The sequence below is a fragment of the Apodemus sylvaticus genome, chromosome 4 (genome assembly GCF_947179515.1).
Source record: "Apodemus sylvaticus chromosome 4, mApoSyl1.1, whole genome shotgun sequence".
NCBI classification, from domain to species: Eukaryota; Metazoa; Chordata; class Mammalia; order Rodentia; family Muridae; genus Apodemus; species Apodemus sylvaticus.
Window position 1 is genome coordinate 127,747,472 of NC_067475.1, and position 16,191 is coordinate 127,763,662.

Below are 16,191 nucleotides of genomic sequence, written 5' to 3' on the forward strand. Positions count from 1 at the left end.
CAAACAGATTTTTCAGAGTTGCTGCTTTTATTTATTTTTATGTGTATGGGTACTTTTCCTGCCTTTATATGTTTACACTACATATTTATTGATTTTTCTGTCATATCCTTTTGCTAAAGTTAGGCTACACGTATGTATGTGTGTAGAATTATTTATATATATATATATATATTATACATACATATGTGTATATATATACGTATACACACACACACATATATATACACATATATATACACACATAGAGTTCATAAATCTCACACACACACACACACACACACACACACACACACACACTACTAATGACAAATAAATGTTACATAATAGATCAGAGCAGACTCCAGGTACTAACTTCACTAAGGGCTCCATGGAGAACACAGTGCACAAGCGACTAGGGTGTAGTACTGTGGGAATGTACAGAAAGCCAAGCACAATTTACAGGTGAGGTTGAGACTCAGTGGGCATCCTTGGGGAGCTGTAAAGCTGTCTTCTCACATAGGTGATGCACTAGAGACACACTAGTGCCTGACATAGCTAGAGCCCTGTGAAATGAGCGAGAGATGCTACACAGGAGAAAGCAAAGACAGACTTAGAGCATTCATGTGAAAACAGAGAGGAAAACCTTAAATCAGGCTAGGACTCAGCTCAGTGCCTTGCTTAGCCCTCAGAGGCTTCTTCAAAGAGTTGAGAACAGAGACCCACAACTGGACAGTGGGAGTTGGAGGGGCATGGATCTCTGAGTTCAAGGTCAGCCTGAACTACAGATTGAGTTCCAGTATAGACAGGGCTACAGAGCAACCCTGGGGAGGGAGGGAGGGAAGGAGGGAGAGAGGCAGGGAGAGAGGGAGGGGGGGAGGGAGGGAGAGAGAGAGAGAGAGAGAGAGAGAGAGAGAGAGAGAGAGAGAGAGAGAGAGAGAGAGAGAGGGAGAGAGGGAGGGAGAGAGAGAGGGAGGGACGGAGGGAAGGAGGGATAGGGAGGGAGAGAGGGAGGGAGAGAGAGATGGAGAGGGAGAAGGAGAGAGAGGGAGTGGGAGGGAAAGGAAGGGAAAAGAAGGAAAAGGAAAGAAAAGAATAGAAAGACAATCCTGAATATATTTTTAAAGACTATATAAAGGGTGAATGGGGGCAGAGCCTAAATGTATCAAACACTAACCTTTCAACTTGTAAGGAATGATTTTGTAATGAGCTAAAAGGAAGGCACAACAGCTAAAAGTACTTGCCTCTAAGTCTGAGGATTTGAGTTCAATCCCCAGGACCCATACAGCAGAGCACTGACTTCCTTCTCAGATTTTCTTCTGACCTCCATACCTATGCCCTCTCCTCATAAATAATAAATAAAAAAATTAAATAGATTTTTATTTTGGGTTGAAAATTATCTAATTACATGCTTATATTCAATAATGATATACAATAATGTATAAATAATGTATAAACTTCACTTAACAATGAATAAAATAATTAGGTCAAGAACTATGAGTGTCTAGAAGAAAGCACAAAGTACATGTGATTACACTCAAGACACACAAGAACCAGCAACCAGACAGTATTACAGCAAGGAAGCCAGAAGACACTGCTCTCACCATGACCCTAGAAAGCTTTCAGATGGAAAGCCCCAACACAGGACTGCAGTGGGCAGCAACCACAGGCAGCATTTGGGAAACAAGTGCACAGCAGCAGCTTTCCTTCCCGTTACTTAGGAACATGAAGCTTTAACATCTGTCTTATGTAGTCAGGATAAAGGGGTAGAAGGATAAAACATAATCTCATCAGTAAATGGGAGAAAACTACTACTTGTTTTTCCAATGGCTGAGATGTAGAGTCAGCATGTCTATTCTTTTCCAAGGTGTGGGACAGAAGCCCAAATCTGTGGAAATGCTCATTCAGTTAAGTATATGGGCTGTACCTGGCATTCATGAAAATGGCCCAAGGCTCAGCAGGCTGTATTCACAGCCATTAGACAAAGTCTACAAACTAATACTGGCAAGAACCACAAACCAGTATCCACAAATAATTATTAAGGGACAATAAATATTCCAAAAGAGAAGACTTCAACACACAAACAAAATTAATAGGATAGAGGGGGAGAGATGGTTCAGTAGGTAATACCACTTGCTAGTAAGCCCTAGGACTTGAATTTGATCGCTGGGAGCCACTTAAGAGGAAGGAGAAAACTGATGACTGAAGTTGTTCTCTGACAATCTATATATAGTCACACAAAAATTATAAAAAGTTATCTTTTTGTTGTTGCTTTTTGAGACAGGGTTTCTCTGTGTAGCCCTGGCTGTCCTGGAACTCACTCTGACCAGGCTGGCCTTGAACTCAGAAATCTGCCTGCCTCTGCCTCCCAAGTGCTGGGATTAAAGGCATGTGCCACCACTGCCCAACAAGTTATCTTTATTATAGAAATTATCAGTTTTAAGATGAACTATAATCTCTGAAAAACTACTTTGAAATGTAGACATTTTAGATATGGAAGGAGATATAAAAATAACTCATATATAGTAATGTCTTCATGCCTTAGTATAGGAATACAATCCCCCACAACTACCCAGGCAGGCTGTAAGGGATCAGAGATGACCTGCTTTAGCCTTTGGAGTGCATCTTTGGAGTGAGGTGCTTTTCTGGCAGCATTTAAATACACTGTGTCTAACTGTTTCAGGGGCTGGGAGGTAGTTCAGTGGTAGAGCACTTGCCTAATATACTTGAAGCCCTGACTTGTATCTTTAGTATTAAAATAAAAAAAAAAGATTTTTTTTTCTTCCCTTCCATTTTTTGTTTTTCTCAAGACAAGGTTTCTCTGTGTAGACCTGGCTGTCTGAACACACAGACCCGCCTGCCTTTGCTGGGAGTAAAGTTTGACCTGTTTCTTAGGGTTCTTCCAGTCGGCACTGTCGACCTTGGACTTGGTAAGACTTCAGACTGAGTGGGGCCGTTTGAGCCCTGGGGCTCATCAGCTGTACTTCTGGCCACACCAGACACAAAGTACCCTCCCAGTTACAACAAAGGTGTTTGCAGACCTGGACAAATGCAGTCTTTGAAATCCCAGTTTCCTCTCTGTACCTCTGGTTTCCAGGAAAAAGAATCTGGCTTATGCCTTTAAAACTCCAGCAGCATTTTCTTCTTTGCACAGTTGAGCTACATATTTTTGATTACCTTGCCTTGGAAGCTCACCTTTGGCTTCTGAGCATCCAGCAGCACTCATTCTAAACTTTAATGAACTTATTTTGCAGTAACTGTAAATTCACATAATTGTAAGAAATGGTAGATCTGACCCATCCTTCACCCATTTTCCCCATTCTGTAATAATAAGCACTCTATACATCTACTACACCCATCACAGGACAAGTTACTTCCACCCACATAAGCCCAAAATTTTACTTGTTTTTACTAGGTAGTTACTTAGTTAAAGTAACAACATTTTATAGTAAGCTGTGTATGGGTCAATAAAAAAAAAAAAAAAGCACAATCATCAGATTTTTTTAAAGTAATTCACCCTAAAATGCTGAAGCCTGCAATGTGCCTTAAGAGCTTTATGAATAATTATATTACTTCAAATTTTGAAAAAATTTAAACACTCGAAAAATAGAAATATTATTCAAATTTAAACTAGTCACTTAGGGAAGAATAGTAATAAATGAAAAGACCAAGTCAAAGCATTCTCAATTTATGCTAAATATAAAAGATAAATCTTGGAGCTGTAGAGATGGCTCAGTGGTTAAGAGTGTCGGCTGGCCAGGCAGCGATGGCACATGCCTGTAATCCCAGCACTCTGGGAGGCAGAGGCAGGTGGATTTCTGAGTTTGAGGCCAGCCTGGTCTACAGAGTGAGTTCCAGGACAGCCAGGGCTACACAGAGAAACCCTGACTCGGAAAAACAAAAAACAAACAAACAAAAAAGAGTGTTGGCTGATCTGGGTTCAATTCTCAGCACCCACATGGCAGCTCACAACTGTCTGTAACTCACACCCTCACACAGATATACATACAAGCAAACCACTACATGAAATAAAAATAATTTTTGAAAACATAAATGTTAAAAAAGAGAAAACAACTTACTTTTTACAAAAGTAACCAAGTTTCTCTTGAAGGCCACAATTCCAATTTTTAAAACCTTTCAAAATCTATGTATATGACAAACAGAAAATCCATGAATTATATATTGTAGCCAAGGCACACAGTCATTTTGATTTGTACACTTACATTCAGTGTCACCGGGGATGGGAGATGATTCGCATTCACCCTCTTTCAGAATCCATGGTTCTGAGTCCAGGTCAGATAAGCTGGTAGACAAACCTCTGATATCACTTGGAGGGTATTTCTTTCAGTAATTTTTGGGAGGTCTCTCAATTCTTGGAGAGTTTGGGACAGAAACTAAAATTTTAAATCAGTTCTGCAATTAAAATATTGGTTCTTCTTACCTATAAACTGTATTTCATCTTGCCTTAATATGGATTTTTTCTGCATAAAAACATGATAATCAATTTCAAAACCTTTCCATGATTTTCAAGTATGAAAGGCTTACAAGATTCACTCTTTTAAATATTCAAAAGGAAAGCCATTGAATGAAGGAATTTCACCAACACATCACATTCGTTACAGCTTCAAAAATATCCTGTCACCAATTATGATGGTCAGTCCACTAGAGAACCAAAACTATCTTCAGCCTGAACATTGAATTATAAGATTTCAACTGCTATTAAGTCAGAGAGTCTAAATACATACGATTTCCTAACAGACTGACAAAGATCTAAACGACAGGAGCTATTACTCCCACACCCACATTCCCTGCATGAAAGACAGTGTGCCCACGTACTGCATACCTTTTGCTGAAGACTGCAAAACACATCACCACTGTAAAGCACACAGCTTCAGCAATAGCATCTAACTCTTTCAGAATTTCAAAGGCCTTTCTTGGGGTTGGAGTGGTAGAGATATGGCTTAGTGGGTAAGAGCATCTCCTGTTCTTTCCAGGTCTCAGCATCTACATGGCGGATAACAACAATCTCTAACTTTAGTTTGAGGTTATCCGACTCCCGCTGCTGACCTCCACCAGGCACACACATGGTACACATGCATACAGGCAGGCAAATATTCACAATAAAAATGAATGGATCTTTTTTAAAATTAAGACCTTTCTTCATCTTACTTCAGTTATTTTTAACCAAAATAAACTCTATAAAACCCAGATTGTTTTCTTCAAGTTGTTTTTCAAAAGTTTTTTAAGTTACAATTCCATCCCTGGGTCAGAGGATAACCTGTTTTAAACCTTGAATAAACAAGAAAATTATTTCATAAGTGTATGCTCTAAAATTCTAAGCATCATTACTTTCAAATCTCATTCATTAAAATATACCTGAAGGTAAGTGCTTTATGCAAAAATCTGAGAGAGATGAACACTGAGTCTTTTACTGACTAAAGGCACAAGAGCAGGAATGTGTGTGATGAGGGCTGCATAGATTAATTTCCATAAACATGCTAGAACTGGATTTAGTATCTTTGCCTTTGACACACGGATGTATATATCAAATCACTGTTACTTTTAAAAAGGCAAGTAGATTTAAAATAGAAAAGGCTCCAGAATATCCCAGTCAATACAGTAGGGCATGGACTTACAAACATATGGCTCATGACAGGCCTTTAGATACCCAGAACCACAAGAAATGAAAAAAATGTACAATATAATAAACTCTATTGAAGTGAGGCCAGTTTTTAAATATGCTCAAGACAATTGTAAAGTGCTGCTTTAAAAAATAAAACAAAAAACCTGGTACCTTCTGCTCTAAATAAGCCAAGATTTGTATTAGGCATGTTGTAATAATGTAGCTATATTAAATAAAAGTATCTGCAAGAATAATACTGGAACTAAATGTTTTTGTTTAGTTGCTATTTTTGTTTTTAGTCTTGCTCTGCAGCCCTACCGGCCTAGCACTTGATAGGCAGACCAGGCTAGCTGGTCTCACAAAAGATCTGCCTCCAGGAGCTAGGGTCAAAAGTGTACATTCCTACACCTAGCAAATATTTTGCAATTTATTTAAGACTTCTACAAACTTTGCAATTATATGTAGGGTTCACAAATCCCTCCTGGGACACTGATACTCCTTAAACAGTGCATTTATCACCAAGTTACTCATTAAAACTCATAAAACCAATTTATACACATGAAATAAGGAATTATACTTTCTCACACGGATAGAGAAGAGTATAGAAAAAAAACCTGACTTCTGTTTTCTTAATGCTCAAATATTTATACAATGACCAAAGAACACAAAGAACCACTATCTTGTTAACTATAGGGATGGGATGACTTAGTTCCTTACACAACTATCATTAAATTTAATTGAATTAGTACATATCAATAGGATTTAAATAAAATTAAAGCTGTCAGCTTTTTATTGTGTTTGTTTTTATCTAAGGAGATGGTGCCACATGTTTCTGGGGTGCCTGAGGAGGTCAGAACAGGGTCCTGGATCCCTTGGGGCTAGAGTAAGAAGCTGTCTACATGAGATGAGTCTTCTGGAAAAGGAACAAGTGCTCTCAACAGCTAAAACTACCTTCTCTAGCCCCAGTGTTTACTATTTTACCACACAAATTTATCTTTCTTTTACACACCTAACAGTTATATGTAGTCATCTCTTAAAGTCATCTAAGCTTAATTATAGGTTTATAGTTACAGGATTATAGTTGTTTATGTGCTTAGAACAGTTATGTGTTTATGGAATATTAAAATATTTGGCAAAGAGCAAAATTAACAATATTAGGATGAAACTTTGAAGTTGTTCTCTTTATGCTTAAACTTACACATATACCCTGTCATGTTTTCAGATTCCTAATTTCTTTTATAACTAAAATATTTTCAATTACATATTTTTAGTAAACTAAAAATCAAAAGATTGAGATTCAGAGTTTCTGACATTAATTTATGTAGATAAAAATTATTTGGTCATATAACACTTTGGGTACAATTTGTGAGAATACAGACAATTTACCTTTGCTGATTTTATATTGAATAAAAAATGTCAGCCTGGGTCTCCAAAGAAAACATAGATCTAGGGTGGCTTTTCCCCTCACCGTGGGTTGACTACAGTTCTGAGTAATGAGGATTTCTTTAAGAATCTCTATATATAGCTTTCAAAGGAAGTCCCACAGCCTATTCAGTAACTCTTTCCTCTCACACATCATGAGCTGACAACACCCACACAGCAAACCCTGCATTCCAGAAGTCATCTTACCAGTCTCAAAAATCAACCTTTTGTGCTGATTAAGATCTTCTGCTCAGTTGCAACACCAACCCATGTTACACAATTCAACCTCCAAAGAGGAAAAAGTAGGTATTTAAATTTCTGTGATTAAAAAGGATCCGTTATGTTATAATATTTTACTATACAAATGGCATAGAAAACATAATCAAAAGTTTTTAAGACACTCTAATTTGATATTAAAGGGTATAAGATAAAAGCCTCCATCCTTGTCTCCACCATAGTTACCTAAGGCTGTCTATAGTCTTACCTAATTTCTTCTCCAGTCTACAGGGACACACTATTTCTCTAAGCAATGTACAAGCAGACTAACAAGGTCAAATGTGAAGATTATAGGAAATGGAGGACACATTTACTCCTACGAGCTAATGTGAACCAGCATGTTTCTATCAGCATTCCATACATTTAGCATCTGCTTGCTCTTTTGCAATATAAAGAAGCTGACATCAACGTGACATTTATTTATACTGACTTATTTGTATGCATCTGAACATATCTTTAAAAGGTAAAAATGTATAAAACTTTGATTTTATTCTTATAATTGTATTAATAATACATAAATTGTTACTGGAAAATCATGTCCAGCTTGACTGACCTATCTTGGCTATCTTGGGGGAAAAATTCCATATAATCAAACATTCCCAATTACTTGTTCATAAGCTGGCTAAAATACCATCTTGAACCCCTAGTTTACAGCTATCTGGTATAAAAAGTATTTTTTATTACAGCTATCTGGTATAAAAAGTATTTTTTATTATTATCCAATGTTCCTAACTAGTTGCTCATAAGCTGACTAAAAGGATCCCAAGTTTACACATACTTTCTTTTGGTTATTCATTCGATCTTTAGGAATAGAAACCTAATTTTCACTTCTCTTCAAAAACATACTCTAGTTATTGCAGAGAGACAAAATTATGGGTAGAAAACATCTATGGAAAGATAAAAACTATGGGGCACAAAACATCTGAAACTAGTTCTTTGTGACTTAAAGAGTAACAAGTTCTATGTATGATTTATAATTATAATCCAAATACCTTTATAATATAGACATATGGAGTTTAAAAGGAATAAAACCAAAGGAAATATTTTGGCCTCAAACAGAAATATCTACAAATATCCATCACTGTTTACTGATAGGCAGTATATTAGCTGTCTTCTTATGCCGCTGCAACAAAACACTTGACAAGAAGCAACTTAAGGGAAGAAGGATTTATTTTGGCTCACAGTTTGAGAGGCAGAGTCCATGACGGCAGGGAAGGCATGGTGATAGGAACATGGGGTGGCTGGTCACACTGCATCTGCAGTCAGGAAGCACAGAGAGATGAATGCTGGGACTCAGGCCAAGCACCCAGCCCATGCTTAGGATGGGTCTTCCCTCTTTAGTTAAATCTTTCTGGTAGTGTCCCCACAGACATAACCAGTCAAGTTGACAATGAAGATTAATATCACAAGTACATTCCTTGTCAACTTGACAAACAAATTACTTTTAAACCATTACATTTCATCTCTGACTCCCATAGGCTCATAAAGCAAAATAAACTCAGTCTGACTTCAAAAGTCACCATAGTCTTTAATTTAACATTGTTCAAAGGCCCAAAGGCTCTGAGATGCAAGGCAAGGTCTTGAGTTTCTATAATTTCAGAAAACAAGTTACATACTTCCAATGTACAAAGGCATAGAGTAAACATTTCCATTCCAACAGAGAGGAATGGGGTATAGCAAAGGAAGGCTGGATCAACGCAACACCTAAACCTAGCGGGGAAAACACTATACCATGATCAGCATCTGGGGCTTGTTGTACTATCATCTGGGATCCAATAACCATGGACAACTCCACCCCTTCAATTTTGTCACCTGTAGTATATATAGCCTCTCTCATGGGATGATTCTACTCCAGTTTTCCTTAGCAGCTGTTCCACAATTCTGGAACTCCCAACAGCCTGGAAGTCTACTTTGCAACTTGGCCTTACAGAGCTTCAACAATGGGGTTTCAGACCCCATTACTAAGTGTCAGTGGCTTCTCATGTAGTAAGCCTCCATGACCCTGTAACTTGCATTTACATGCTGATGAAGCATCCAAGTTCTACTGCCCGACGGAGATGCTGCCTGACTCCTATTACCTGTAAGTAGCTTAACAAAGTTGTAACTAGTCTTTCAACACTCTTGGGCTTCCAAAGCTGGGAAACATTTCTTATATTAGTCTGTTTACATAGCAGAAACCCCATCAGGCAGTCTCAGTTTAGTTTCTCTTCTTTCAAATCAATTTCTATTTTCACAAGTTGGAGACTTGCATAGATTTTACTCTCAGGGCACCTGTCCTTCCTATTAAACAATAGTACTAATTTCCTTAATTATAAAAAGCTCTGTGTGCACTCTGCTTGGTGCACTCCTTTATTCCCCAAACATTTTCCAGTCTTTCTGCTTTCTCTTGCTATAGATCTGAATAAGCACAGTGAGTAGTAAACATGCCTCAGCTGAAACATAATTCTGTCTTGAAACTACCACTGCCAAACAAACTGCAAATCACTCATGACTTACATTTTCAGGAATGGGCAGAATATGCCCATATTCTCCATCAGAAGAAAGTGCAAACAGTCTTTAGCTCAACTCTCCACAAAGTACTAGCCCCTCTCTGAAATTTCCTGAGCACATTGTTCACTTTCTAGCTCTTCATTGGCATGCTGGTCTCCCATAAGCCTCTCAGAATGACCCACTGGGCTCTGCATCTAAGTCTTTCACATTCCTTCTGAAGACCAGTTCCAAAAGCTTACATATCATATGGTCAGGTTATCACAGCAGGTTATTCTTGGTACTAACTTTCTTTATTAGTTATTTTTTATTAATGTCCCCAAATTCTTAACAAGAGAGATTTATTCTGGTTTACAGTTTGAGGAACATAGATAGGCAGGCAGTGTTTTTATGCCAATGTATGAAATACAATTTTGAAGCCAGCAAAATGGCTCAGAAGGTAAGGGCACTTGCTGGGCAAATCTAACCACCTGAGTTTAATACCTGAGTCCCATAGTGGAAATAAAGAACCAACTCTGTAAAGTTGTCCTCTTACCTCCACACATACACACCATGGCACACATATGCCCGCACTCAGAAAACATACATATCATATGTACACAATAATAAATAAACAATAAAAAAGAAAAGCCCTTAAAAACAATTTTGAAGCATAAAGGAAAAATGCCCTTATTTATTTAACTTAAATTTCTTACCCCTTAAGTATTCACATTAATACATCTTATAGTACATGTGAAATATGACAACATGTGAGTTATGCAAAGTATACTATATTAAAGAGCAAGTCAAATAGCAAAGGACCTAACAATTTTGGAAATGCTACTCAATCCTCTCTTTTTCTGCTTTATTGATCTGGGCAAAGTATAAATGCCTGGAAACAAAAGATAGAATTTGCAGTATTTCCCCAATGATAACAATTAACTTTCCCACCATGAATGAAGTAGCCCGTGCAGCCTAAGCTAATGACATAGAAAGGAGAAGCTCCTACAGTAACAGCAGTCCTCTGGTCTGTCTCACATCATTATCGTAAAGCTGGTTTTCTCACTGCAGGCTGGCCCAACCTTCTCCACAAGGGGGTGGGCGTAGACATTCTTGCACAGAAGACAGTATGGTCACTCTCACTTCTGCAGCACGATTTGCTCTCATATTTACATGGTATTTCATGGAGTCACCTACTCCACTGTATATTCCGGTCATATGACATCCAAGAGCATCAGTAGATCATCACCCTGACTGAAAAAAGGTTAAGCACACATATTTTTCCCAAGAGCAATTATCTTTAAAATGAACCAGGCAAAAAATTCTTAACACTAATGTAGTTTTTGGAAACTTAACAGAACCAGGTTGCAGAAAATCCCGATACTATTTTAGAATATGGGTTATGTTATATTTTCAAGACAAGGTTAAAGTACATTGGTAACAAAAGTAAAGGAAGGCCAACCCACCTAGAGTACAAATTTTGGCTCTTTCAGTTTTAGATGAAGGGAAGTGGCATGATATATAGTCATTTAGTAGAATTTAAAAGATAGGAAGAAAGTCTACACAAGACAATACACAAGATCAAGAAACACTAGGATTCTGCATAACTATGGTCTAGCTGGGAGATAAGTAGGATCTGGAGGACCAAGAGTCATTCATTAGTTTTAGTTTTGCTATGAAAACTCAATAAACTATAGATAAAGAGGAACCCTCACCAGCAGCCCACTGCTACACTGACTGCACTAGACAAAAAGCAGTTACCTGTATGGGAGCCAAAGGCCTGGCCAGGTATGAACTCTGGACAATCAATCAACTGAGAGAAGTCTGTTTGTGGCACATTTCGTGGAGGAGGGCCTGGAATTGGCCATTTTTCTGGTTCTATCTTTTTCCTCATTTTCTCATCCACAATTTCTACTTCTGTGCTATCCTTAAGTGCCTGGCAATAGAAATTTTAAGCATTAAAGTTACATTCAAAATGTAGTTGTATGTCTTATATTTCTAATATAAAAATTGCAAAGTTTTGCATTAGAAGACTGTAATAATATAGTTAATGTATCTAAGACAAACTGTGAATAGTGTTAGCAATAGAACAATTTTTTAGGCATATTGGCCCATGACTGTAATCTCAGTGATCAGGCAGCAGAAGCAAAAGTATTGTGCTAAGTTTGAGGCCAGCTTGTTCTATACAGAAAGCTCTGGGCCAGACAGAGCTAATAATATATAGTAAGACTCTGTCTCAAAAAACAAAACCAGAAAATAGAACTCAGGAAATGGGGGTAGGAGACAAACGGAGGTAAGCAAAGATCTCAACGTCCTTCTAGGCTCCATAGTGAGCTTGAGGGTAGGCAGTGCTCCATGACAACCTGTATCCCCAACTCCCACTGTCAAAAACATGAGTGGACAGGCTGAAGGTACAGCATGCTTCCTAGAGCTCTTCCGACAGGATGGATCACAAGTACCTCTAGAAAAACCAGGGACGGTAATGTGTGCCTGGAATCCAGCACTCACTCAGGTAGTAGGGGTAAAAGGATCAAGAACTAAAGGTTATCCAATGTTACATTGTTTGATATGAGTTTAAGTCATACCTGTCCCATGTAAGACCCTATCTCAAGAGGAATATACAAAAAAGAAATCACACTGATTACTAACAAGGGAACAACTGACTTATTACTGACTGGCCAAAGGTGAGGTAAAAACTGTGTCACAGATCCTGTGGAATTTATTTTCTATGTAGAAAACAACCTCTGGAATCACTTGGTGGTCTATGCACAAGACTTTGCATTCTTTTTTTTTTTAATGGTTTAAGGCTATTTTAACTATTAAAGGAAAGAGAAGAAAACTATAGCAATCAAGGTAAATGAACAAATAATCATGGAGATTTACATACTGGAGAGACAGACAAGACTTTGCATTCTGTGTAGTAGATTTTGGCCTAATGTTGCTTGTATTTTAATGTTAATTTGGGTCCCCCAAAATGCTTACACTAGTGTCTGCATGTAGCTTCTGGTTCTGACTGGTGAATAAAGATGCTGGCAGTCAGTGGCTGGGGAAGGCAAACAGAGAAAGGACTTTTAAGATTCCTAGGCTTGGGACCTGGAGGGGAGAAGGAAAGGGAAATCCCCTATGCCAAGACAGTGTGGAGGACATAGGACATGCGAGTCAACGTGTAAAGGAGCCAGAAGAATGATGCCTGGTTGTGCAGCCCTTTGGGTCCAGAGCAGCCAAGATAGAACACAGAGTTTAGTAAGTTGTAACTTGGAATTATCAGAGGGAGGTGGAGTCTATCAGTAGTGGAAGTTAGGTAGTAGCCCAGCTATTATGCTGATTAAGGCATATCAAAATATAAAGGCTGTGTGTGTATGTGTGACTTCTGAGTGACTTTAGATTTCCATGCCTAGCATACTTTTCTAAGAGTTAGGAGTAGGGAGGGTGGTTAATTTTGAGACAGGGTCTTGCTCTCTAGCTCAGACTTGTCTTGAACATCCCAAGTAATTCTTAGCAAACTTCTTAGTTAGCATACTTTTTAACACATGTAACCATCTGTACAGTGTGGCCTTGCATACATATGCCATGCTGAACATGTGGAATTAGAGGACAACTTGTACATGGCTTTCTCCTTCCACCACCACATGGATAGGGATAGGACACAGGTCTTCAGGGTTGATAGCAAGCACACTTACTCATGGAAGCATCTCAGCAGCCCACTTTCTTTCCTTGTTTTAGGGCTGGGAAGCTACTTCTGGAGATAAACCCAGGATCTCCTGTATATTGGCCAAATGCTCTACCACTGAATAGTCCGCTCTTTTAAACACTTTTTAAAGGACAGTTTTAAGTTTAACTGTTTTATTCTTTTTTAAAAGAACATTTACCTCCAAGATGAGATTAAGGTTTGTGGTGAGAGCCTGCACACGGTGAAAACCAGCAATCAGGGAAATAGGCAGGAATCCCTGCTCATCCATCTTTCTTCGGAGAAAGAAGTCCCGTTCCAAGTTCTCTATGCTGAAGTAATACTCACTATGAAAAGAGGACATGAGTTCATCCACTCATTCAGCCACACAGATGTGTACTGACCGCTTATAACAACTGTCATCAGATTATTCTCCTCTGGCTAATACTACTACTATATTACAGATTAGGTAAAATATACATGGAATATAACAGCATGTGGCAAACATGAGACCAAGCAAAACCCTGCTCACTTGATAATTTCTTTTACACACAAGTAGAAAGTTATTAATAATTAATGCTAATCATTTAACTAAACTTAAGTATAACAAATTAAAATATAATTTTAAAATCCATTTGTTTATAAAGTTCAGAATCCAGCCATGTACTTTCTGGGTTAAGTGAAAATTCTACAGCCCTGAATTTTTCAATGAGTCACTCAATGAAAGATTCCATTACAAAGCTTCCTCCACCTGCTTCATTTAAACACTAAATAATAATAATAATAATAAAACTAAACATATCAGTTTACTGCCTCCCAAACACTGGGAAGAACAGTGTACTTGAGAATGTCTTTTGTTGATTCATGCTCAAACATAAGGTATTTTGGTTCCCCCTGCCCCCAAACTAACACACTAACATTGTATGTTAGGACCCCCTAACAACCAGCACACAACTAAGTGAAGAACATGCCAACACAGTAACACAATCATGCATAGCTTGTAGAAATCCAGGCTTTGATTTTCATCATTTCCAAACAAAGGCAAGAATGAATATAATATAGCTAAGAAAGAACTATCACTGACTCCATGAAGCCCATGGAGTGAAAGGACACAGACTAACTTAGGGTTAGAGTTATTTAAGCACAGACCCACTTAACCTTGTCCCAGACAGATTATAAACAGACAACTATCAGTCCAACCAAAGACTCTAAACTTAAAGATAAGTCATAAAAGACTCAGAAGGAAAAATATGAAAGAACTTGGAAAACATACACTTAAAGTATCTACATAATAAAATGAAAACAAGACTCTAAAGACAAAGATCAGGATTCCAGATGGGATAAAGAGAAACCACGGCGACATTGTAACAGGCAATCCTACTTCCCAGGCCCAGAGAAAGTTCTCTGGTAGCAGCAAGTTAGGAGAGAGCACACAACTCACACTCTTTAGTGTACAACTCCATTACTTGGTAACCTTGGACTACTTAGGACAAATTCTAACCTTGAAGAACTAAGCATGTCTAAATATTAACTGATTTGGGGTAACATTTTACTTGTGGGAGAGGGGAAAATTACCCTACTTTAAAAATGTAAGATCTAAATCTGTCCTGTGTGATATCTATCAGTCAAAGTACAAAGTTCTCATAGAGCTTGTTTACTGACACCTTGGCAACACAAATAAATCAAAGTCATACATTCTGATTTTTATTGCATCTCAAATGCCTGATCCCACTGCCTCAGAATCTTGTCTGAGATTACAAAAACTGGGACATTACAGTAGACATCTGATGTCGTCATAAATTAAAACCATACTTAAGTACAGAGTCCTAAATCAGTAGTAAGCTTCCCTTTAAATCCATTATGAAAATCAAACTATGTATGTAAATCCATAAGTCTCTATTAGCTATAGTCTATGTTGGGTTACAAACATACTAATCTGTAAGTCTGAATGACAAGAGATTGAATGACAAAGAAATAGCCAGTGTTAAAATTTAGCCCAGTGTGGTGACAGAGTAGTGTGCACTTGAAAAGTTGAGGCAGGAGGGACCAGAAGTTTCAGGTACTCCATTGTGCCTATCTCAAAAGGAAAAGATAAAAATAAAAACTTAATTTAAATATTCTTACATCAAAAAAATTGTTATAAAATTTTCATTTAAAGTGACTAAGACTATCCATTAGGAATAGTAAAATAGCCAGGCAGTGGTGGCACACGCCTTTAATCCCAGCACTTGGGAGGCAGAGGCAGGCGGATTTCTGAGTTCAAGGCCAGCCTGGTCTACAGAGTGAGTTCCAGGACATCCAGGGCTACACAGAGAAACCCTGGTTCAAAAAAGAAAAAAAAAAAGGAATAGTAAAGTAACTTTAAAATATATTTTCATCTGCCTAGTTAGTTCAGTTGCTCATAATGTAGTAATAGTAAAATAATATTTAGCACCAAAGTACAATAAAAACTTTAAATAAAGAAAAAAAGACAAAAATGCAAACCCTAATCCACAACCTCTCCAAGCACTAGACTAGGAACTACCTGACAGCTCAGTGAGCAAAGTGTGAGCCCGCTTCTCTAAGAGATATTCCATGGATGTTTGCCAAAACCCTGCCTGCCAATGAAACAACAAAAAGGAGGCATGACCAATGTCTGACAGTTTGCTCAGTGTCCTAGGGGACATACATGTCCTACTTAGCAGCTCTGCATTCTACACTGCATGACCAGAAACTGTCAACAGGGAAGCAGCTCTGCTCCTCCCTCCCTCCTGAGCACAGT

At 38.1% G+C, this 16,191-nt stretch overlaps 1 protein-coding gene across 3 annotated transcripts in view; it reads right to left on the minus strand.

The window, feature by feature from the left end:
• Positions 1-8,449: 8,449 nt before the first annotated feature.
• Larp1b (La ribonucleoprotein 1B) overlaps positions 8,450-16,191 on the minus strand; it is a 33,406-nt gene continuing 25,664 nt past the window's right edge. For all 3 annotated transcript variants that reach the window (XM_052180577.1, XM_052180579.1, XM_052180578.1), the window contains exons 8-10: positions 13,633-13,777; positions 11,525-11,699; positions 8,450-11,017 (exon numbers count right to left, since the gene is read on the minus strand). In XM_052180577.1, the coding sequence (XP_052036537.1) occupies positions 10,998-11,017; positions 11,525-11,699; positions 13,633-13,777 (340 nt within the window). In that variant the 3' untranslated portion in view covers positions 8,450-10,997. The remainder of the gene's footprint in view (positions 11,018-11,524; positions 11,700-13,632; positions 13,778-16,191) is intronic.